This window comes from Salvia hispanica, chromosome 5, assembly GCF_029641045.1.
Source record: "Salvia hispanica isolate PSC_SH4W2 chromosome 5, Shi_PSC_v1, whole genome shotgun sequence".
Taxonomy (NCBI): domain Eukaryota; kingdom Viridiplantae; phylum Streptophyta; class Magnoliopsida; order Lamiales; family Lamiaceae; genus Salvia; species Salvia hispanica.
This window is the reverse complement of record NC_142696.1, coordinates 19,282,770-19,307,259: the sequence shown is the minus strand read 5'-3', so window position 1 is coordinate 19,307,259 and position 24,490 is coordinate 19,282,770. Positions and strand designations below refer to the sequence as shown.

Here is a 24,490-nt window from a genome sequence, read left to right as displayed (position 1 = left end):
AACAATCAAATCTTGTACCACTCTAAACATCCTATCTGTGTAAACAGATCCCAATTGCTTCTCAAATGCTAAATCAGTGACATATTTTGGAGTGATTACAGAATCATAATAGTCAAGCCTTTCAGTTTGATTCCTTTGAGCATCAATGGCATTGTTATACTGAAGAGTGAAGTCAGCAAAATTGAACAACGGTTTCGAATACCTCTTAAAAAAACTGTTTTCAGATTCTGAAAAAGATGTTGTTCTCATTAAAGAACCCATAGGAACATCTCTAAAGAAGGCTGGGATCCACATCTGTCTGATAAAAAACATATCCTTAAACCACTTATGATCTTCTACACTATATTTTTCAACAATACTAGTCCATAATATATCAAACTCATCCGGATCTAACAACTCTGACCAAACACAAGACTTAAACTCCTTACTAAACTTTTCTCTATCAGAAATTGATTTAGGTATCTTCTTAAATAACTTGCTCATAATATGCCACATACACAAACGATGCCTTGTACCAGGTAATACCTTATCAATGGCAAGCCTCATTCCCCAATCTTGGTCAGTGATTATGATTCTTGGAGCAACACCCATGCATTCAACAAATACAATGAAAAGCCATGAAAATGCATCACAATTCTCACCGGATACGAAACCAGCTCCAAACGCAATAGGACACCCATGATTGTCTTTCCCAGTAAATGGACCAAACACCATACGATACCTATTGAACAAATACATCAACACAAAACATCAATAATGTCAATTATAGGTATATGCTATGTCAACTATTAAATCAGAAATGATGCAAAGTACAAATGTATCATATGTCAACTACCATATCAACTACTATCTATGTCAATTAATAAGTATAATAAATAAACTACCTGTTTGTTGAATATGTTGTATCAAATGCTACAACATCTCCAAACATGTGGTAATGCTTCCGAGACTCAGCATCAGACCAGAATAAGCTCACTAACTTATTATCTTCAGGTGATAATTGATATTTGTAGAAAAAGCCTTCACAAATTCTCTTCTTCTCTTGCATCTGATTTAGGGTCATTTGCACATCCACTTCTTTTAATTTCTCTTTAATATCACGTGAACAATTCCTAACATCAGTCAATGTACACCCAACAACGTCATAACCACCGAAAAACTCTTTTAATAAGTTAAAAGTAGAGGTAGGACCGATGTTAGCTTTGGTGCAATCTTCAACAAACTTGTGATGAACATCATTCAAACTCCGATTACCTTTCATAAATCTCTTATGATCTTTGTCAACCATAGTATGATTGTGTTCCTCAACAAACTGATGCACAAGGTAATACTTATCACCAAAATCAGAAAAAAAAACTTAAAACTAATTCTCGCTCCACATCCACACCTTTTCGTGCCACGTCTACGTCTCTTCTTTGAAGATACTTCATCATCATCAGACACATTACCATCCTCAGATACATTAACATCAACATCCAATGAATCTACTGTATGAAATCCTTGTCTATTGCAAACAATATACTGAAAAATAATAACACCACCACTAGACCTATTCCCAAATTTTCGACAATCAAAACAACACTCCTGAGCATAGTTTTCATAAAATGAAATTCCTTCCTCAAGAGAATAAAATTTTTGACCTTCATAAGGCCTCAACTCAGGCTTGCAAATTGGAATAACAGACCCTACAACATAGAATATTTACCAAGGAACATAAATCATGTCAACAGTTTTTCAAGTCATGTCAACAGAGAATGAATCAACAACATAACAGCTTTAGTTATCTCTAAAAAGGTGGCTGCACTCTTGTAAAATTCTTAGACAATTGTTATAAGTTATGTAAGCCAAAATATCAGAATAAGCTTCAAATTACAAGGATCAAAATGTCCAGTTTAATTAGAATACACCGATTAAAACACATGTTGTCAACAGAATAATTAACATGTACACATAAATCATGTCAACAGAGCATAAATCACCAACATAACACAACAAAATAATGTTAATGAAACAGAAAGTGAACAAAGAGCATGACAACAACACAAAATATTTACCAAGGAACATAAATCATGTCAACAGAGCATAAATCAGCAACATAACACAAAAAAATCATCTTAATGAAAATCAAACCAAACTACCTCCACCATTCATAAATCATGTCATCAGATTTTCAAGTCACATCAATGCAAATCAAAAGACTTAGGAAAATTACTCCTATAGTTATCTCTAAAGAGGTGGCTGCACTCTTGTAAAATTCTTAGACAATTGTTATAAGTTATGTAAGCCAAAATATCAGAACAAGCTTCAAATTACAAGGATCAAAATATCCAGTTTAATTAGAATACACTTATTGAAACACACGATGTCAACAGAATAATTAACAAATACACATAAATAATGTTAATGAAACAGAAAGTGAACAAAGAGCATGGCAACAACACAGAATATTTACCAAGGAACATAAATCATGTCAACAGATTTTCAAGTCATGTCAACAGAGCATAAATAAACAACATAACACAACAAAATAATGTTAATGAAACAGAATGTCAACAAAGAGCTCATAACCCATACTTTTCCCTTGAAAGCTCACAACTGATTAAGAAAAAAGGGTTAAACAGTCTACACCAATTATTTCCTCAGTCAAGAATTATTGAGCTGATTTCTAAAGTAGCTTCAGATAAATTAGAAAATTATCCCTACAGTTATATCTAAAGACGTGGCTGCACTCTTGTAAAATTCTTAGACAATTGATATAAGTTATGTAAACCAAAATATCAGAACATACTTCAAAATACCAGGACTAAAATGTCCAATTTAATTAGAATACACCAATTCAAACACACTATGCCAACAGAATATTTAACAAGTACACATAAATCATGTCAACAGAGCATAAATCACCAACATAACACAATAAAATAATGTTAATGAAACAGAATGTCCACAAAGAGCATAACAACAACACAGAATATTTACCAAGTAACATAAATCATGTCAACAGATTTTCAAATCATGTCAACAGAGCATAAATCACCAACATAACTCAAAAAATTCATGTTAATGAAAATCAAACCAAACTACCTCCACCATTCGTCGACGTAGACTCGGAATAAGATGAAGAATCCATCAAATAACACTTAGCTGTTGATTATGAACTGAAATCGAACCTGAAGATGAGAATAAAAAAAAAAACTAATTAGGAACAAATTTAACTGGGCATCAACAAATAAAGGATAAACAGAATAAAAGTGGGTATAATCAACCGAAAAACTTCAAAATCAACAGAGAAATCCGTCGAAAATCCGTCAAACTGTTCGTCTGTTTTTTGAAAATTGAAGCGCAAATCAGATATCGTTGAAATCGTTGAAATCGTCTGAGTCTAATTTTGTGAATCAATTGAATCATAAATCGTTAAAATAGATTCAATCAGTGATAGTATTGAATTGTTAAATTCTCAGCAGAATCGCCAATGCAACTTGAATATGATGAAGAACCCTAAATTAAAACGCGAAAAGACCATTATACCGTTTCATATTAAACTAATCTAATAATATTTATTGTGTGGCAAAATCTGGACCACTCATTTAATAAAAATGAGTGGCTGATATTGCATCTCATTTCTCAATTAGCCTAAATAATCTCAATTGATCATGAACCTATATATATATATATATATATATATATATAGGGGTGTGTTAGGGTCCTTACAGCATCTTAGCGTAAAACACAGCACAAATCACAGCCCTTGGATCATTAGATTGGATGGCTGTGATTTGTTACATTATGATACTAAAAATCTACATTATTAGGCGAGGTACATTATTAGACTAGAAATGTACATTGTAAGACTAAAACTGTACATTTCTAAACTAAAATGCTACATTATTAAACTAAAATGCTACATTATTATCCGAGCTACATTATTAGTCTAAAATTCTATATTATTAGATGACACGTGGCATTAATCTAACCATTAGATCATATGATCCAATGGACTGCAAGTGTTTTGAATTTTACTTATACTTAGCGTTCTGACCTGAATACATCCCTATATATATATATATATAGGTATATATATATATAATTTGTATTTGATTACATTCCCCTAGAGTGTATATACATATAAATTGCTAAAACAATCGATACATCCGATGAATCAAGGCAAGGGAAACAGCTGAGTGTTTGGCCCCCTAAAAACAGTGTCTTCCTTAAAATCTAAATTGTTAAGCTTGTCTTGACACCATTTGAGGTGAGACCTATTAATTAAAGGCATTTTAAGCATCCTTTGCACTAGCTTCACATCAATCATGCCAACCACAATGTTTCTCTTCTCTTCTGCTTGCACTTCTTTCACTTTCCTTCTCATCCAACACTTTCTCTTCCCTTCCACACCTCTCAGCATTATCTCTTTCTACACAAAATTACAAATTCACAAACATTATTGCTGTTGTTAAGGTTAATGGCGGTTAAATGTGATGATTTTTTTCTTATTCATTTTTTTGTCGTGACAAATTTGCAACTAAATAGAACTTAACCTTATGAAAATCTTTGAGCACATTGTATAAAAGCTCCAAATCCTGAGGATCTTCAACAGATGGAGGAGCCCTCCAGATACCCTTATATTTCCAAAATGGCTTCTTTTCATCATCTGTTTTGATGTATAACCAAAAAGCTTTGATGCAGTTGTCAATGGCTTCTAATAATTGAGCTGGCCTTATGCAGCCCAGCATCTTGTTTTCTTTCTCCATATGGACAAATCCTATGGATTAAATAAACATACATTTCCCATGAAAATGTTTTTATTTTGTGCAGGAATCTTAGTTAGCATGCTTGCACACAATTAAAGAAAACAATAATAAATGATTATATACAAGTCAAATTGGTTCCATTTAATATGCTTCAATTAAGTAAAACTAACAAATGCATTTTTATATTTAACTGATGTAACATTATCACTTACCTACTTTATCACTAGTAGTATTATTTAATTTCCTACTGGATCATAGTATATACATCAAAAATAAATAATCCTACTAGATCATAGTATATATATTCATAAAAAATTAATTTCTGCATGACCAAACTGCAATATAACAAGTGGTGAATCAGGTTAGAAAATCATGGAGAAGGGGAAAATAAAATTAAAAAAATCACAAGTTGCCACTAATCCAATTATCCAAGGTTGCCCAAATCAAGAAATTGGACTAAATTTTGTGTCATGCAGAAATATTTACCTTCTGCATTAGGGATACGGAGAAGACTCTGGAAAGAAAGTCTTTTTCTAGTAATACTTGAAGATTTTTGGCATTCACATCTTTGATTCTCCACAAATCTTGTCAATAGAATCTCAAGCTCTTGAAATTTCCCTGAAATGTTATGATGAAATAGTATGTTGCCACAGTTTTCAGATAGTGAAAGAGACTCAACTTTGTGATACTGATGATCAAGGGCCTCCCAAAATAGGCAAGATTGAGCCACATTAATCATTTCAAGATCAAATTCCAAACTCTTCAGCACCCTCTTTCTTGCAGTTCCACTCCACACCATTGGATAATTAGTCAATGGCGCCATGAAGTCGAAAATGTTAGGATTCCACAAATGCTCGTTCAAGATCGCATCTGCGCGAAATTTTAGGCCATGACAAAATCAGAATTCAATAAAAGTTCATTTATAAAGAAATCATACTAGTACTTACTAAGTCCATGTAGTCTTTCGTGATAGAGGACGTCAAAGAATCTCACTCTAGACATGTACTTGTTGTGGAATGGATCTTCAGCATCAGTGCTACAATATGATGGCAAAAAGGCCTTATCCACAAGCACGTCGCCTGGTGATGAAGACTCGTCGTTGACATCAAGAGTTAAAAGAGGCGAAACGCAGTCATCTTGAATCATATTCTCAAGAATCAGAAGATCATGAGAAGGAGTACTAATCACAGAATCTTCAGTTTCATCATCAACCAAGAAAGTAGAAGGAATTGGAGTTGTACATTCATGTTGATCAGGTTGTACATCAGTGGACATGTTAGTAACATCGTACATGAAATTAGAAATAGTATAGTTGTAATGATCAGAATACAAGTACTGATTCAACCATGAATCTTTAACACATCTATGAGGAACTATTTCATTTCCACTTGTGTAAAAAACCCGAGATATTGATGTAGGTGTCGATTTCCTAGACGAAACGAAAACCTGACAATCGTGTACCGATTTATGTTCTGGTTCAAGAGCATCATAATAGACATCATCTTTGGTAATTGGCCTAATGTAGGAAAACAAAAACACGAGTACCCTCGCGATAAATGGAAACATGAGGTCTAAAGGGTGAAACAAGAAGATGAGGAGCTTGAGCAAGTCGTTGAACCATAGAAAGAGCTGGCAGAAAACAAGAAAGGATGGATGAATGTAAAAGCTCAAGTAGAACCACTTGATGAATCCGTGTGGCACGACGAAAGATTCGACGATCAACCAACAGGAAGCTAACACAGCCATGTTTATTAATGGCTAAATTTTGAAGCTAATATAGAAGTCGAGTGCATTACTCTTTCTACATCATGTGTAATATGCAGGAAGTTTCCTTCTCATTTCTTTATGTTTCTCTTATTTTTGGGCTTATCGGTTAAAGAAGTAAAGCCAAAAATGAGGAATAAAATGTGTCGTCCTTGCATATTTTAGTAGCCATGATGCAATTAAAAATATTAAAATCGTGGTTGAAGTATTATGAGATATTTTAGGCCAATTTGATTATTTGGACTCGACCTAATCTGATAAAGAGTCTTACGCAGTATTAGGAGTATAATTTATTCTTCTATATAATCAAAAGTATTTGATATATGTAATTTATGAAATTAATTAATCTATATATGATTAAGTGATCCATCATGATTGCGATTTAGTTTAGTACTATCTGCGAATCACATGGAAAAGAAATTGAGATATAAATTTATTTTTGGATATGAAGGATATGTCATATGTGGCTTTTCAATCTCAGTAATCTGTTATGAAATGATTCTTGTAAATTGTACTAGAATATATTTTTATAAAAATATTATTTTATGAGTTACTACTAATAAAGGTCCTGCGATGAGGGCCGGTCATGTTGATCTACAAAAGTGCAAAATTATGATGGAAGGAGGTAGACATGCATTAAGTCAATGGTTTCTGCACCTAAAAGGTATTATACATATCTCAACTAATTACTATATTTTATGGTTTAATATGATCGATTTGGTGATGAAAAATTAATTAGAACTTCCCAACCCTGCAAAAGCAAATTTACATCACATGTGCCTCAGTGCCTGCGTGCTATGACTATGATGATTATCATTTATTTTTTCGATTGCTGGTTCTAGACTAGTCAAATGATTATTTTAGTGGTGTGATATCACAAACGGAATGGGCATCTATTGTGTCATTGTGTGCGACATGCAATTTAAATCAATCCGGAATAGGAGTACAAATTACTTAGATGCAGTTTGGACTAAAAATCACTCCCTAGTAGTATAATTTTTCAATAGTAGTACTAGTTAAACTTTAAAAAAAAACATTATTGGCATGCAGAACCGTTTGACAGTTTGAGCACATATAAAATTATAACGAAAATACATTAATTTGTAAGGAGTCAATAAGAATTAAAGTGAGTAGAATTTTTAAATGAATAATAAAGTATTCTCCCATTAAAAGCATAAATATCGGGATCACTTAAAAATAAACTCAATATAAAATAACATTAACATGTATCCAAATATGATGGTTAGATTTTTTGATGGACAATACCAGAATTTGCCAAGTGGATTCAAAATTGCATCTAAATTAGATTAAAAAGTTGCAAAAAGGGTGATTTTGTAATCTCCACGAAATTAGTTCAACACTGGTGTCATAATCGTAATTTGCTAAGTATAGCAATACCCGAAAACTGCGACTGTGTGTGGAGTAAAAAGAAAGGAATATAAAAGGGATTGACAATAAACGAATAATCAATTGAAAATCCAAGATAATCAAACTCGAAATACTGCAAAGCTCTACTCAACACTCTTCTTCTTAGCTCAACCTACACATTTAAAATTATATGTATGGCTAAGAAGAATAGATTCCAATAATTCGAGACGAAAGATCTCAGAGCCTTGAAGTATTGTCTTAGGATTGAAGTTTTAAGATTAAATGAGAGAGTTATCTTGCGCCAAAAAAATATTTGATCTTTTAGCTGAAACAGGCTTTTGGACTGTAAATTTGTTTACACTCCAATTGTAGTAAATCATGGACTAAGAATTGTAGAAGGAGCAAAACCAATATATCGTGAGAGATACCAACGCTTAGTTGGGAAATATATTGATCTAGCTCTCTTACACCAGGGCCAAAGATAGTTTATGTTGTCGAGGTAGTAAGTCCATTCATGCATAAACCATATGAGGAAATATATGGATGTTGAACTAAGGATTGTTCGATTTTGAAAAGCACTATGGGATATTGAATCTTACTTGAAAGAAACGAAGACTTACTGACTTAGAGATATTTGGCTACAACGATGTTGATTGAGAAAGTAACTCAATCGATAGGAAATCTACACCGAGTTACTTCAAAGGAAATTTAGTCATGTTGAGAAGCAAAAAATAAAAGATATATAGTGGCTCTATTTAGTATTGAGGCTGAGTCTCTAGGAGTTAAAAGTTACTTCATCGAAGTTCTATAGCTAAGAGGGTTATTAACAGAATTGGGCTTCCCCTGTACGAAAAAGTCCAATTATTTTGGGACAACAAAGCAACCGTCAACATGCCCCAACTCCTAGTTCAATATAACAGAGCCAAATATGTGAAAATTGATCAACATTTTATGAAAGAATATATTGAGGGTGGTATTGTAGAACTTCCTCTCATCTGATCGGAGAATCAGTTTGCAGATATCTTGACAAAAGTAGTTAATTCGAAAAGCTTCGAACCGTTGTAGCAAGTTCGGTATTGGAGATATCGTAACTTGACTTGAGAGGAAGTGTTTAAACATATAACAAATATCAATAGATTTGTGGAGAGAATTATGCAAATTGATTTGATTGACATGTAAATTAAGGTATAAACTTCATTATTTCAGTGTATAATTGTCCCTGCAAAAGGAGGGATCATGGACAATGTACATCATCATCGAAGAGAACTTGCCATTTAAGAGTATCTTTGTGTTGAGGTTCGATCGAAGATTGATAAGAACGAAACAAGAAACTAGAGATAACACACGCAGTTTACGTGGTTCGGCAATTTGCCTACGTCTACGGAAGGGATGAGATGTTTATTACTTCACTCTTTTGATGGATTACACAGAAATGGAAACAAGAAGATGAAAACTCTCTCGAGCTACTGCACTCTACAATGGTGAACTCACAGCTCGTCTTTTCTTCCTTCTCTACTCACACTCTCTGTTTCTCGTAGTTAGTTACAATGAGGCAACTGCCTTTTTATATCACACTTGTAGAGAGCTCAAGTTAGTTACCAACTGACTCCTCCTCTCTCAAGTCTTGATCCCATGCAACTCACTATCATGCACCCTCAACCAATGAACCAATGAACGAGCCAAATGCTCACTCCACGCTCATGCATGTCTCGGCCGCATCCTACAATCTCCACCTCGGCAGTGACATCAACAAACATCTGCTCTCAACCCTTTAAACCTGCTCCACCTTAAACTGACACCACACTTACCAGCTTCAAGCAATGCTTGAGCTTAGAAACTGGCAAGGTTTTAGTTAATGCATCAGCTGCATTGTCCTCGGTCCCAACCTTCTCAACTTCAACATCCCCATTTGCTATCTCATCTCTAATGAAGTGAAGTCTAATGTCAATGTGTTTGCTCCTTTCGTGGAAAACTTGATTCTTAGCCAACATTATAGCACTATTGCTATCACATAACACCTTCACTACCTTCTGTTCCACTCCAAAATCATTGATGACTCCCATCAACCATTTTCCCTCCTTCACTGCCTCAGTTAGGGCTATGTACTCTGCTTCAGTGGTAGATAATGCCACCACAGATTGGAGTGAAGACTTCCAACTAATTGTTGAACCATATAAGCTGAAGATGTATCCTGTTTGGGACTTTCTTGTGTCTAGATTGGTAGCAAAATCTGAATCACAGTAGCCAACAAGAGGCTCCTCCTTCCAACCCTTCTGTCTCTTGAAGACAATCCCAGTGGACTTGCTGCCTTTAAGATATCTCATGATCCACTTCAAGGCTGCCCAATGTTCTTTCCCATGGTCCTTCATATACCTGCTTGTAACACTGATTCCATGTGACAAATCTGGTCTTGTGCAGATCATCAAATACATGACACTGCCTATCATATTAGCATATGGTATTTTCTGCATCTCAGCCCTTTCTTCATCATTGGCTGGTGCTTGCTGAGATGACAGCTTAAAGTGAGGGGCTAGAGGGATTGATACTTCTTTGGAACTCTCCATCTGAAATCTGCTGATCACTTTGCTCAAATAATCTGCCTGAATAAGGTGCAACTCTCCCTTTTCCCTATCTCTTCTTATGTCCATACCCAGGATCCTTCTTGGTTCACCAAGATCTTTCATGTCAAACTCCCTTCTGAGCTCTTCTTTTACAGATTCCACATCATCCAGAGTCCTTGCAGCCACAAGCATATCATCTACATACAATACATGATATGCAACTATGCTTCCTTCAAAACACTTGCTGTAAACACAGCTATCATATGCTGACTTCTTGAAACCGATTGAAGCTAGATGAGCATCAAACCTTTTATACCATTGCCTACTGCTCTGTCTTAGTCCATATAGACTTTTCTTCAACTGACACACTTTATTCTCCTGCCCAGAGACAACAAAACCAACTGGCTGCTCCATGAAGATTGTCTCCTCCAGTTCACCATGAAGGAAAGTTGTTTTAACATCAAGTTGATGTAACTCCCAATCCCTATGGGTTACCACAGACAACAGGATCCTAATAGAAGCATGCTTTCCACAGGAGAGAAGATCTCATTGAAATCCACTCCTTCTTTCTGAGAATAACCCTTAGCTACAAGCCTTGCTTTGTATCTAATTCTATCTCCCTCAGAAACCTCCACCTTCTTCTTAAAAATCCATTTGCATCCCACAGGTCTTTGAGAATCTGGTCTGTCAACGAGAATCCATGTACCATTCTTGAGTAGTGACTCCATTTCCTCTTTCATGGCCTCCAACCATTGCTTCCATTCCTTTCCTTTCATTGCTTCCTCATAAGTAGCAGGCTCATCAAACTCAATGGATTCTGCTACACATAAAGCAAAGTAAGGCATTTCATAATCTGAAAATCTTGCAGGCAATTTGTGAGTTCTCTTAGCTCTTCCTTCAGCTAAGTTTTGAGGTTGAGCTACAGGTGTCTTGGCTCTTTGTGCTGCTAGTGTCTTGGCCTTTTCAGGGGTCTGGCTTTGTTGAGGCTCTGACTCAGAGTCAGCCTCTCTTGAGGGCTCCACCTCAATCAATGTACTGTCATCCTCACACTTGAGAAAAGGCATCTGACTCTCATCAAAGACAACATCTCTACTAACAATCAACTTCCCTCTGCCTGACTCAGTGCACCATAATCTGAATGCTTTAGACCCTGCTTGATATCCCAAAAAAATGCGTTTTAATGCTCTGGGATCCAATTTCCCCTGCCTCTCATGGGCATAGGCTCTACATCCAAAAGGCTTGAGCTTCGCATAGTCAGGCATCCTGCCATACCACAAACAATCTGGAACCTCAAAGTTGACTGCTGAAGATGGACTTCTATTAATCAGATCAGCTGCTGTAGAGACAGCCTCACCCCAAAATTTCTTGCTAACTCCAGAGCCTAATATCATGCATCTTACCCTTTCAAGGATAGTTCTATTCATGCGCTCAGCTACTCCATTTTGTTGTGGATTTCTAGGGGCTGTTCTGTGTCTTTTAATGCCCCTTGTTTTACAGTATTCATCAAACTCAGATGATAGATATTCCAATCCATTGTCTGTTCTCAGGCATTTAAGACTCACACCTTTTTCCCTCTCAACCATGGTGTGCCACTCCTTAAAGAACTTAAAAGCTTCTGATTTTTCCTTCAAGATCTTAACCCACAATTTTCTAGAAAAATCATCTATTATGGTGATAAAATATTTACCTCCATTCATTGTAGGTGGCTGAGATGGACCCCATATATCACTGTGGGCATACTCCAGAACTGATGTGGAGGTATGCTTGGCTTTTGGAAAAGGTTGCTTAGTGCTTTTCCCCAATGCACATTGCTGACAATTCTTGATGCTTCCACTCTCCTGAGCCTGAATGACTCCCTTCTTAACCAGCTGCATCAGCCCTTTCTGACCAAGATGTCCCAGCTTCACATGCCAATTTTTCATATCAGAGACCACTGATTCAGTAACATCAGAGCTGCCTGTGATCACTTGTGCCTCCAAGTAGTAAAGACTTCTTTTCTTGATAGCACTCATAACAACTCTGGAGCTTTTATAAATCTGCATATGATCATTTTCAGACTTGAATCCAAAGCCCTTAGACTGCAGAACACCCAGAGACACCAAATTTCTCTTGATCTGTGGTATAAATCTGACTTGAGTCAGCTTGATGATTGACTGATCCCTCAATCTTAACTTGATATCACCTATGCCTCTTATGGAACACATCTGATTATTCCCCAAAGTGACAGAGCCTTGTGATGGCTCAAAAATATCAAACCAATCTTTGTGTGAACAGATATGGAAGCTACAGCTAGAGTCAACAATCCAGCTTTCACCCATCTCTCCTTCCACAATATTCATAACTTGCATCTGCTGCTCTTCCTGAATAACATCAGTGGATCCTTGATCAGTGCCTTCGGCTGCTTGCTTTCTCTTCCAAGAAAAACAGTTCTTCTTAATATGCCCAGGCTTCTTGCAATAATGGCAGCTACGAGTCTCCTTCTTATCCCCCTTTTCTTTATCCTGAGAATTCTTGGATCCTCCTGCCTTTGGTTTGAACTTATTCTTGAATTTCTTGACATTCAAGATTTCTGCAGAGGCATCATTTTGGCCACCTCCAGATCTCTGCAGATCTTTAGACTTAAGAGCTGACTGGACCTCCACCAAGGTGATAGCCTTCTCTCTGCCATATAGCATGGCATCCCGCAGCTGCTCAAAAGACTTGGGAAGAGCATTGAGCAACGCAATTGCTTTATCCTCTTCCTCCATTTTTGCATCGACATTTTCAAGATCATCAACTATCTTGTTGAATTGATCCAACTGATCTCCTATAGCCTTATCATCCACGAATTTAAAGGAATATAGACGTTGCTTAAGATATAACCTGTTAGCCAACGATTTGGTCATGTAGAGCTCTTCCAATTTCTTCCAAATCGCAGCTGCGGACTCCTCCCTCGCAACTTCTCTAAGAACCTTATCATCCAAATTCAAGATGATTGCGCTACGAGCCTTCTTCATAATTTCTTTCTGCTTATCGGTCGACTCCTCTTCCTTTGTTGCAGTCGATTCGAGAGCCTCATCGAGCCCTTGATGAATGAGCAGCGCCTTCATTTTGATGCGCCATAAACCGAAATCATTCCTCCCGTTGAATTTCTCTGTTTCAAACCGCGCCATCGCCATCGATCTATCTTCTTCGCTTCCCACAGACGGCGCCACTTGTTGAGGTTCGATCGAAGATTGATAAGAACGAAACAAGAAACTAGAGATAACACACGCAGTTTACGTGGTTCGGCAATTTGCCTACGTCCACGGAAGGGATGAGATGTTTATTACTTCAATCTTTTGATGGATTACACAGAAATGGAAACAAGAAGATGAAAACTCTCTCGAGCTACTGCACTCTACAATGGTGAACTCACAGCTCGTCTTTTCTTCCTTCTCTACTCACACTCTCTGTTTCTCGTAGTTAGTTACAATGAGGCAACTGCCTTTTTATATCACACTTGTAGAGAGCTCAAGTTAGTTACCAACTGACTCTTCCTCTCTCAAGTCTTGATCCCATGCAACTCACTATCATGCACCCTCAACCAATGAACCAATGAACGAGCCAAATGCTCACTCCACGCTCATGCATGTCTCGGCCGCATCCTACACTTTGTTTGTAATAGTGTGGTCTTTTTTATTTTTTATTTTTGCAGAGGAACTTGCTAACGTGTCTTCGTTTTCTTATGTTGAAATTATGCCCACTTGGATTTCAAATTAAGCATTTTATACTCCAGAAATATCACATAGTAGGTATCATTCTTCATTTTATTTTGCATATAGTTATCCTTAATTTTTTTATGCACATATGCATTCACGTACTGATCAAACTAAAATGGCTCGTAAAATTAATGCCAGTTATTTAAATATAGAGTTTTATTTGTCATTTGACTTAAGTCGTGAATTATCAATGCTACTAGCAGTTTGGTAGTTCATGATATTACGCATTTGTATTTACTGGATACCTGGCGATAGTGGTGATGTACCATATAAATGATGAAGGACTGCTCAGTAATTCCCTAACAAATTATAAATACTCCCTCCGTCCCGGCTAAGATGACACATTGCTTAGCCGGCACGGGGTTTTAGGAGTTATTGGTTAAAGTGTTTAATTGGATAGAGAGAAAGTGAGTGTAAGTATTAAAGTAGAGAGATAAAGAAAGATGTATATTTTAATAGGAGTGAGAAAAAGTGGTTGAGTGTATTCATTGGAGAGGGAAAGTTACCAAAAAAGGAAAGTGAGTGTCATCTTAGTTATGACAAACTAAAAAGGAAAACGTGTATCTTAAGCGGGACGGAGGGAGTACAATTAACGTTGGTTGCTTTAAAGTAGTCGATGTAAATAAAAACTCAAAATCAATTTCTTTGGACCACTCAAATTAATCACCAGTAAAAATCATACTTCCTCTGTTCCACCATAATGAAACGTTTCTTTTAAATAGTCATATTGAGAAAATGATATTTAATAGTAGTTAAAATGGATAGAGTAAAGTAAGAGAAAGAATAATTCTTATCTACATTGTTCATTCTCTTATTTTTACTTTTGCTTTAGTTGTTTTTTTGTTTTTTTATAATCTAAAAATCTCAAACCACCAAGTAGTGGTGAGGTAGAGTGCAGATCAATAATAGAACAACAACAGACCAACTACAACAAGAAGAAGAGCAAAGAAATAACGTCTGCAAAACAAGAACCAAGCTGATCCAATAAGAAGAAGTGTCTCACTTATGATGGGACGGAGGAAATATATGCTTATGTGCTATTTTTAAATTTCTCAAGAACAATTTGGTAATTTAATGTTAGTTTCATTACCGAAAATATAAATGATTCAATTAATAAGGAATGGATGAAAGAGATATACTAAGATGACAACCCTCTTTATTGTAACACCATACCATCATTTTAGGTCATTGGATCTGAAAATCGTGTGTTTGTCATACTGCCACGTGTAAAAACACAGAGGGGTAAAATAGGAAATTTCTAATTTTACGTTACCAGATTGCAGTGTTATTCATTGAATATTGCAGTTTACCACGACTACAATATCTAATACAGTAGACTGCAACCCGTGTTCTGTTCACGAAACTTAATCCTAGGCGTCCATAAATGAGATCTAACGGACTATATTGGTGGTATGGTGTTATCCTATCTATGCACCCCATGGATGAAATATTCAATTATCTTGGAACATTTTGAAATAGAAAAATGATTCAATTAATAAGGAATGGATGAAATATTTTATTTTCTTTTTTGACATTTATTAGGGGGATTTCTTTCACATTATCAACAAGAAACCTATTATTCCATAATAATGGAATTCAAACTAACAATTCAAAAGATAATAGTAGCATACGTAAAAGAATAAACATTATTCGGGAGACAAAATCCAGAAGCAATTTGAAAGAAAGATGGGTAAGGTATATAGTTTTTCAAATAATGATTTCTCATGTTAAACAAAAGAAAACAAGAATGTAAGTGGGAGGGTGAATGCGAGACAAAGACTTTGATAAATTAAGGTGGTTTCAGTAAATGCTCAAAGTCTGCCCCTTTCTGCTCTACTTGCATTGACATCAATTTGGTAAGTATACTTAACTCTCACGCAACTACAAATTTCTATCATTTATTATATACCCATTACCCATACTATTACTATTACTTTTGTTTCTTTTCTCACAGCTTCTATTTTATTTTTAGGGTAACTAACTGTTGCGATTTGAAGCACGACTAACAATTCCACAAAATATAAACTGATAGATGGAGTGTAATGTTATAATTACAAGGCCGATTCAAAGCGAGTTAGATTGGACTAATTTCACATGAAAACAGCCATTGTTTTATTTAGCACTTAATTCAATTTCTATAAAATATTTACATAAAAGGAAAAATCAGGGAAATGAGTTTTACCTGTGAGTGGGCTCTATTACCAGGTACTGTACACACTGTATTCCACAGGCATAAATTATTGAATTCAATATTGGCTGTAAAATCCCAAAAAGATCACTAAAATCCAAAATGACCACATTTCCTATTACGTTATGTGCGATAAATTAGACAGTGAACTATGGTTAGAATTTACATGGAAATAGATCATATTAAACCCAGACAGAAAATAATGATCCACATACACAAAATTAACTATGGTTAAAGAGAAACAAAAATAAGCGGTCAACACGCATCTCCACCAAATCAAGATTTGTATGATCATCATACTCAAACAAAAAACCAATCACACTCTTGTTTTCTCTCTCCTCAAACCCTAACTCCATTTCTAATCCAATCTCTTAAAAAGGAATAAAAAAAAAAGGAGAAAAAAATAATAGACCCTCATCCTTTTAGTTTAAAATGAGTGTAATAGTAGTTGATGTAGTTTGAGGTGCAATGGAGCTAAGCCAAACCCCCGATGCTGAACCCGAAACCCCAACCCGATTCCAACCCTGCAACGGCGCCATGAAGCGCCTCCACCTCGGCCACCCCGTCGTGGTGGCGTACAAGGAGTGCCTCAGGAATCACGCCGCCGGCGTCGGGGGCCACGCCGTCGACGGCTGCGGCGAGTTCATGCCCTCCCCGCTCTCCAACCCCGCCGATCCCGCCTCGCTCAAATGCGCCGCCTGCGCCTGCCACCGCAATTTCCACCGCCGCGAGGAGCCGGCGCTCGAGTACCGCCACCGCCTGAGCCCCGATAACTCGCCGTCGCCGCCGCCGATCTCCTCCTCGTACTACCCGTCGGCGCCGGCGCACATGCTGCTGGCGCTGACTTCGGCGGCGGTGATGAGCTCCGGCGGGCGGAAGAGGTTCCGCACGAGGTTTACGCGGAATCAGAAGGAGAAGATGCTGGAATTCGCGGAGAGATTGGGGTGGAAAATGCAGAAGAAGGATGAAGATTTGATTGGCGAATTCTGCGGCGAAATTGGATTGGAGAAAGGGGTTTTCAGAGTGTGGATGCACAACAACAAGAACACTCTCGCTAAGAAAGATCTTCCGCCGCCGACCGCCGCCGACAGCAAAGAGGTTTTAGATAGTTGAGAAAAGATACAATCGGAATTTGGGTTGCAATTTCTTACTAGTTTAATTTCTAATTCTGCTTCTTAATTAGATTATTCGCTAATCCTTGTTTTGATTGTCTATTAGTCCTCCCTATGAGTAGCATAGATCAAATTTATGGGGGATTTAGAGTAGTACTAGTATTTGTTTAATTACTAGTACCGCCATTTATCTAAATCGGTGCATGCATTCTTCATTATCGCTATTATCAAATGAACAACTAACATTACTTTTTCACTTGCTTTGTCTGAAATCAGGTAGTTATATTAATCTAATTGAGGCATTTGTTTTTTTCTAACTTTTAGGACATTTTAGAGTACTATATTACTGCTGCTTGTTGAGGCCAGAAAATGATTGACATCCGGATTTGAGATTAATTGTTCCTGTTTAACACTTTAATTTAATCTCGTAACTTCACTATCTCATACTTAACTTTATTCGCGCATATTTTGCTTTATCTTATCCATCTATACTGATCTTTATCTCATGGGCGGTAATAGATTTGATTTGACTTGACATTGTCTCTCGAGAGTTTTATTAATGATAATCAAATTTTGAATTTTAATTAAAAAGTACTCAAAGTATTAAATCTACTTATATGACTTTGTAGTTGTAGATATGCTTTCCTAGTCTAAGACATATTCGTCGTCTTAAAGTGAGCGAACTCTTTTTGGTACCAATGTATGTTTCAAGTTATTGCGGACATACAATGCTAAACACATTTATGAGGTTGTGTTATGGTCAGGTTGTTAATTTGAAACTTTAATTACTATAAATCCGAGATGTACTTAGAGCATCCACAATGGATGCCCGATCGCGCGCCCGATCGGCCAAGATCGGGCTCGGGCGTGGTCGGGCATCCATTGCAGCTCTCGGTCACGCCCGAGCGCGACCGATAGTTCGGTCGCGACCGATCCCGAGCCCGATCGATCGGGCGTGAGATCGGGCGCCCATTGCAGAGGCACGCCCGATCACGCGTTTTTTTATTTTTATTTTTATTTTTATTTTTTTCTTTTTCAATTTTATAAATATACCTTAATTTCACTCATTTTTCACACAACTCTCACACATCTCTCTCAACTCTCTCTCCATAGCAATATCTCTTTCACTCACTTTTCCAAAATGTTTCCCGGGGAAGATATTGGTCGGTCTATGGAACGCGCAATGTTTGCTTTCGGGAACCAGATTCTCGCCGGTATTCGTGCAATACATGAGCAAGAGCAAGCCGAACAGCAGGCCCAAGAGCAGGTCCCGAGGCCTATCCGCCGACGGACATCCGTCCGTCGAGAGCATGTCCTAGCTCATCAACGTCTGTTCGAGGACTACTTCGCCGAACGTCCCCGGTGGGGCGCGCCGGTTTTTCGCCGACGGTTTAGGATGCGGCGAGAGTTGTTTCTCCAGATTGTTCACGCGTTGGAGGCGCGCGACGAGTACTTCCAGTGGCGGGAAGATGCGGCCCATAGAAAGGGTCCATCCCCGCTGACGAAGTGCACTGTTGCGCTTCGTCAGTTGGCATACGGCACTACGGCGGATATGTTCGACGAGTATCTTCACGTCGGGGATACAACTGGCCGGGAGTGTCTGGTAAATTTTTGTGCGGGCGTTATTAACGCCTTCGGCGCCACATATTTGCGCAAGCCGAATGCCCAAGACTGCCAGGACCTGCTGCGGATGCACAATACGGTGCACGGCTTTCCTGGAATGTTAGGGAGTATTGATTGTATTAGGGGTGTCGAAACGGGTAGCGGGTATCGGGTAATTTCCTACCCGACCCGATACCCGGCGGGTAGCGGGTACCCGATACCCGACGGAAACGGGTAACGGGTCGGGAGCGGGTATTTATATTTTGGGTTTTGCGGGTATCGGGTATACCTGATACCCGAGCGGGTTACCCGTTAATCCCGAAAATTACCCGATTGTTTATAAGTATACTAGCATTTTGTAATTATCATCTTTTGTTTTAATTATGCAGTCACAGTGTAAATTTTTTCTTCTTCTTTTAATTATAGTTAAGTTTTTTTTAAGTTTTTTTTTACCTATTTCCCTCTCTTCTCACTCACGTCTGTACCTTTTTTTTCACCTTTTTCTTCTCACTCACGTCCAAGCCATCATCTCCTTCCACCTGCCACCACAGCACTATCCGCCGCCACCACACCACTCCATCTTCATAGTATATTTCCATTGTTTACAGATCTTATTCTTGAATTGGACTTTTCATTCTTGAATTTTTGTTTTAAATTTTCTGTATTGATTTCAAAAATTGTTAGGAAGGAATTGTGATTTACTGTCAGGTCGGGTCGGGTACCCGCGGCGTCGGGTGCGGGATACCCGACTCGGGTATCGGTTATACCCGACACAGTGCGGGACGGGTATCGGGACTAACATTGGGGGCGAAATCGGGTGCGGGTACCCGACTTGTCGGGTGCGGATACCCGCGGGTACCCGTTTCGACACCCCTAGATTATATGCAATGGGAGTGGAAGAATTGTCCTGCAGCGTGGAGAGACCAATTCACCAGTGGGTATAAGGGTACCCACCCGACGATGATCCTTGAAGCAATCGATGACCATAGTCTTTGGATTTGGCATGCTCACTTTGGCGTGCGGGGTCCAACAACGACATCAATGTGCTGAACTCGTCCAGTCTCTTCACCGAGCAATGCAATGGCAACGGTCCGGTTATCAGCTTCACTGCCAACGGACGACAACATCATATGGGGTACTACTTAGCCGACGGCATTTACCCGAGATGGCCAGTTTTCTTGAAGACGATCTCTTGTCCAACGGGTGCGAGGAGAGAGTTTTTTGCGGCAAAGCAGGAGGCTGCACGGAAGGACGTGGAGCGAGGATTCGGTGTGCTTCAAGCGCGTTGGGGAATAGTGATAGGCCCGGCTCGTTCCTGGTACAGGCATCATATCGCCAATGCCATGTACGCGTGCATCATCTTGCACAACATGATTATTCACGATGAAGGTCGTGCAGCTAGCCAGTGGTCCGACGATGAAGCCGCTCCGAGCGCAGGTCATGCAGCCCCGCCGGTCGTTCGAGGTTTACCCTATGGACTCAACGAGAGATTACAAGCTCAAGAGAGCATGCGCAACCAACAAGCTCATATTGATCTCATGAACAACATGATTGAAGAAGTTTGGACACGTAGTGGTCGTTGAAATTGTACCTCTTTTTTGTAACTTTAAAAAAAAAATTAAGTAATGTATGTTTTTTGCTAGTTCTTTAATTTAGAAGTCTAATTTTGCTATTTATGATTGGTAAACATAAAAAAAATTAAAACTAAAATTGAAATGAGAAATGGATAATAGATAGGGCATGCACTAGGGCTCCACCATTGCAGAAAGATGGGGCATGCTGACGTGGCAACCACTAGGGTTCTCACTGGGGCATGCACTAGGACATCCATTGTGGATGCTCTTAAGTCCTTTTTAAGAGTGGTGCAAGCCAGTTTATTTATTGCGTTGGGAAATCGAAACACATGGAGTATACACTCCATCAATAGCTGGTTTGTAACTAGGGATTGATATATATTTATGACATCTTAATATATCTAATTTAATGTTTTTTTGAACACGAGGGTTTTTTTTAAAAATTAGGATAATGATGAAGTATGAAGAAGTGAAGATGAAGCACACAAGATTTGGAAATCATAGAGAGAAAAAAAGAGGGAAGAGCGAAATAAATTTTAAGAGAGAATAAGAAGACAATTTGATAAGAAAATTTAGTCAAATAGTGAAATAAATAAAATAAAATAAAATATGTCAAGAGTGGGATTTGGACCCACGCCCTTTCGGACCAGTACCTGAAACTGGCGCCTTAGACCGCTCGGCCATCTTGACTCATTACATTCTGTTCAGTAGTATTTATAATATCGTATCTTCTTGTTTAATTTGTAGTGACAAGTTTGATAAAACTATACATACCTACCGTATATATCATTGATATATCCACATGTTATACTGTAAGCTACCCAAATCCCCACAGATAAATTAAATAAGTTATGAAATTGTAACTCTAGTTTATATGCAACAATGTGATAACAATACATACTCCATTAATCTATATTTTTGTATCTAGTTTTTACTATAATAAAATTGGGTTAAACACTTGACAACTTAAAATTTGTTTATAGGAGTATTAATTTTATGAGGATAGATTAACAACCTACTGTATTTATCACGATATGTAAGATTATGAAAATTCTTTAAAGCAATTACTATCAAATTAATTTAGATGCTATTATTTATTAATTCTTAAATTCAACATGCATCCCAGTAATTCTCTAGCTATGTCTGGCAAAATATAACACAGCACAAATAGGCACTAAATCAAAAGGTTACCGTCAAACATTGTGTTTGTGTCCTTTGTCTCATTTACATAAACTCCATACTGTCCGTCTCAATATTGTGTTTCATATAGTAAATTTATGGGTATCTAAATGCTAAAAATAACTTATTAGCAAAACATGATCCGCGCAGATAACACAAAGAATGTATATTACCCACTCTTTTATCATGATGTAACTGATATTGATATTAATAGCATACAAGAGCTGGAAATATCATGTTCATGTTCAATTTCATTCTTGCAACTTAAACAACAAAAACGTTTGCTAAAATCTCATACTAAGAAAAGAAGTGACAAACAGAGCATCAAAAAGAAAACAAGAGGTATTCATTCATAAAGAGCAATGAAAAGTTACAAACAATACGCTTATTCTTCATCATCTTCTTCATCACCACCACCACCAGCTTTCTTGGCTGCGGCTTTCTGATTCTTTCGCTTGACTCTACCAGCACGACCACCACCAAAGGGACTAGTCAGCGAGAAGTCAATATGTTTCTGTGAATCGACTCTCACGAGAAAGGACGCCACGTTAACAACTTGTCTTCCCACCCTGATAAATTACAGAAGTGAGAATATGAACAATTACGACCTGTGTATTCAATATACCAAAAGATACAACGGCTAGGGAAAAGAACTACAATCAGCAAAAAACGGATCCCTATAGAGCAACCTTCTAGGCATCCAATGTACATGTTCCAGTAAGCACGCCAGAGAAAGATCGGCATGGATAATAACATTACAAGGTAAAATATGGGTTAAAGTTGAATTTATATGTCTTCACTAACAGCAAGTGAATGATGAATAGACCAGAAGACATGGTATATTTTCCAAAAAAGATGACCATTAATGGTTCCCAATTTACACATGGAGTGACTCAAACTCCCGACAACTAAGGCACACTAGATCGACACATGATATAAGATCGGATAACATATATATGCATGCAAGCCAGTTGAAACATTTAACACAAATCAAGAGTACTAAGAAGATGCTCAAGCATGAGAAGGATTGACTATATATACAAAAGAAGCTGTATATCTTTCAAAAAAATATAGATTTACCACTTTTGAATGAAAATCAATCAAACTATAAGATTTTACTACTATTCAGCTACAAAATACATACCTAATATGCCTCTGTCTGATGAGCACACGGGCGTGATGAATCGACTTGGCCATTCCAGCCTTGAACACAAGGGTCTGAAGGCGGCGTTCGAGAAAGTTCTCCACAGTGAGGGACAGCACGTAATCAAGCTTGTTTTGGCTTTCATCCAAAAGCCCATACCTGTTCATCCTGCGAAGAAGGGCCTCACCTTCAAAGATCCGCCGGGGATCCTTCTCATCAAGGGTGAGAAGGTTCCTAGCATTGTTTCGGATGCGACTCAGAGCATATTGCACCCTCCAAAGCTCCCTCTTGCACCTGAGCCCATACTCTCCAACAAGCTTGAGCTCCGCATCCAATCGCTCCTTCTCATAAGGCCGGCGAGGCTTCTTGAATGTCTTACCATCTACAACAAAATTGGCCATAAATAAACTTCTATGACAGATTTCTACTGTTTAATTAAGAATCACAACAAAATGAAATACAAGAACTACACATAGAGATCAAACAAAAGAAGAATTCTTATCTAAAATATGCAACATTTACACAAAATCAAACTTGAATATCTCGAATAATCCTTAATTTAAACAGCATAACATAAACTAATGTAGAATGCACATAATTAACCATATCGATCATAAGAAACAATTTGAGCTCGATCCAGAACTCAAAATCTACAAATTGGTGGACAAAATTCAAACACATAAGAAACTGTAGAAAATGGCCTAATAGAGCTAATAGAGCTTATCGGCGCCCAATTTACCTCATAAAAAACGACGGAAATCACATATGATGCGAATTCGAATACATGAGAAATTGTAAATAACAAATGACAGAGAGAAGCTTACAGTTGCGGTAAAAACTAACGTGCACCATTGTCAGAAGCTACGCGGCTGAAGAAGTCGGAAACTTTTGCAGAGATGTGTTTAATACAACTAGATTTGAATAAACCCTAAGCCATTTAGAGTGTGGAATTTGGGCCTGTGAGAACGGGTTGGGTTGGGTTCTGTTTATGGGCTTTAGCCCTCTTATGTACTTCGTGTTTGGGAGAAAAATATACTCCCTCCGTCCTCCATTAGGAGTCACACTTTGACCGGACACGGATTTTAAGAAATGTAAAAAAAAGTTGGTTGAAAAAGTTAGTGGAATGTGGGATCCATTTTTTTATATTGGTTTTATAATAAAATGTGAGTGAATTGAGTTAGTGGAATCAGGGACGAAGCCACATTAGGGCTTGGGGGGCCACTGGGCCCCCAACTATTCAAATTTTACCTATATATATAATAAATTGATACCATTAGCATGATTGGACCTTAGCGCAGTTGGTTTGGCTTGCGGTCTCTCTCTGTTGTTAAGTGTTCGAATCCCACAAAAGGCACAAGTCGGTATTTTTTGCGTGTTCTTTCCTTTGGCACAATTCAAATATTTTAACTACCCCACACTTTTCACATACTTTGCCAGCCAAAAGACTTCTCATTTACATATTAGTACTAATTATATTTCCATTTCTAAATTTGGATTATGTTCATAA

General features: G+C 37.6%; 4 protein-coding genes and 1 non-coding gene across 5 annotated transcripts; 2 read left to right on the top strand and 3 right to left on the bottom strand.

Moving 5' to 3' along the window:
- Positions 1-4,080: 4,080 nt before the first annotated feature.
- LOC125190701 (uncharacterized) lies at positions 4,081-6,545 on the bottom strand. The gene is made up of 4 exons (XM_048088071.2): positions 5,699-6,545; positions 5,238-5,621; positions 4,539-4,762; positions 4,081-4,414 (listed from the first exon to the last, which is right to left on the bottom strand). Exons 1-4 carry the CDS (start codon positions 6,495-6,497, stop codon positions 4,160-4,162), a joined length of 1,662 nt encoding a protein of 553 aa, XP_047944028.2. The 5' UTR covers positions 6,498-6,545; the 3' UTR covers positions 4,081-4,159.
- A 10,178-nt stretch (positions 6,546-16,723) lies between these two features.
- LOC125186709 (zinc-finger homeodomain protein 8-like) lies at positions 16,724-17,740 on the top strand. Its single transcript, XM_089058331.1, has one exon. The coding sequence runs from the start codon at positions 16,841-16,843 to the stop codon at positions 17,483-17,485; it is 645 nt and encodes a 214-aa protein (XP_088914457.1). The 5' UTR covers positions 16,724-16,840; the 3' UTR covers positions 17,486-17,740.
- Positions 17,741-20,216: 2,476 nt separating this feature from the next.
- LOC148926409 (uncharacterized) lies at positions 20,217-20,669 on the top strand. Its single transcript, XM_089059122.1, has one exon. The coding sequence runs from the start codon at positions 20,217-20,219 to the stop codon at positions 20,667-20,669; it is 453 nt and encodes a 150-aa protein (XP_088915248.1).
- Positions 20,670-21,270: 601 nt separating this feature from the next.
- On the bottom strand, positions 21,271-21,350 carry TRNAL-CAG (transfer RNA leucine (anticodon CAG)). The gene has a single exon. It is a non-coding gene; the product is annotated as a tRNA-Leu (tRNA).
- Positions 21,351-21,990: 640 nt separating this feature from the next.
- Positions 21,991-23,965, bottom strand: LOC125186245 (small ribosomal subunit protein uS4y-like). Its single transcript, XM_048082599.2, has 3 exons — positions 23,808-23,965; positions 22,984-23,365; positions 21,991-22,408 (listed from the first exon to the last, which is right to left on the bottom strand). The coding sequence occupies exons 1-3, from the start codon at positions 23,833-23,835 to the stop codon at positions 22,225-22,227; spliced, it is 594 nt and encodes a 197-aa protein (XP_047938556.1). The 5' UTR covers positions 23,836-23,965; the 3' UTR covers positions 21,991-22,224.
- Between the last annotated feature and the right edge of the window lie 525 nt (positions 23,966-24,490).

Bases quoted from the DNA above. Each gene is read 5' to 3' on its own strand.
- LOC125190701 (XM_048088071.2), bottom strand. From the start codon at position 6,497: ATGGCTGTGTTAGCTTCCTGTTGGTTGATCGTCGAATCTTTCGTCGTG. The intron at 4,763-5,237 runs GTAAATATTTCT...TTTAATCCATAG, and splicing joins CCGTATCCCTAATGCAGAAG to GATTTGTCCATATGGAGAAA. The intron at 4,415-4,538 runs GTTAAGTTCTAT...AATTTTGTGTAG, and splicing joins TGCTCAAAGATTTTCATAAG to AAAGAGATAATGCTGAGAGG.
- LOC125186709 (XM_089058331.1), top strand. From the start codon at position 16,841: ATGGAGCTAAGCCAAACCCCCGATGCTGAACCCGAAACCCCAACCCGA.
- LOC148926409 (XM_089059122.1), top strand. From the start codon at position 20,217: ATGGGGTACTACTTAGCCGACGGCATTTACCCGAGATGGCCAGTTTTC.
- LOC125186245 (XM_048082599.2), bottom strand. From the start codon at position 23,835: ATGGTGCACGTTAGTTTTTACCGCAACT. The intron at 23,366-23,807 runs GTAAGCTTCTCT...ATTTTGTTGTAG, and splicing joins CGTTAGTTTTTACCGCAACT to ATGGTAAGACATTCAAGAAG. The intron at 22,409-22,983 runs GTATGTATTTTG...GTAATTTATCAG, and splicing joins ATCAGACAGAGGCATATTAG to GGTGGGAAGACAAGTTGTTA.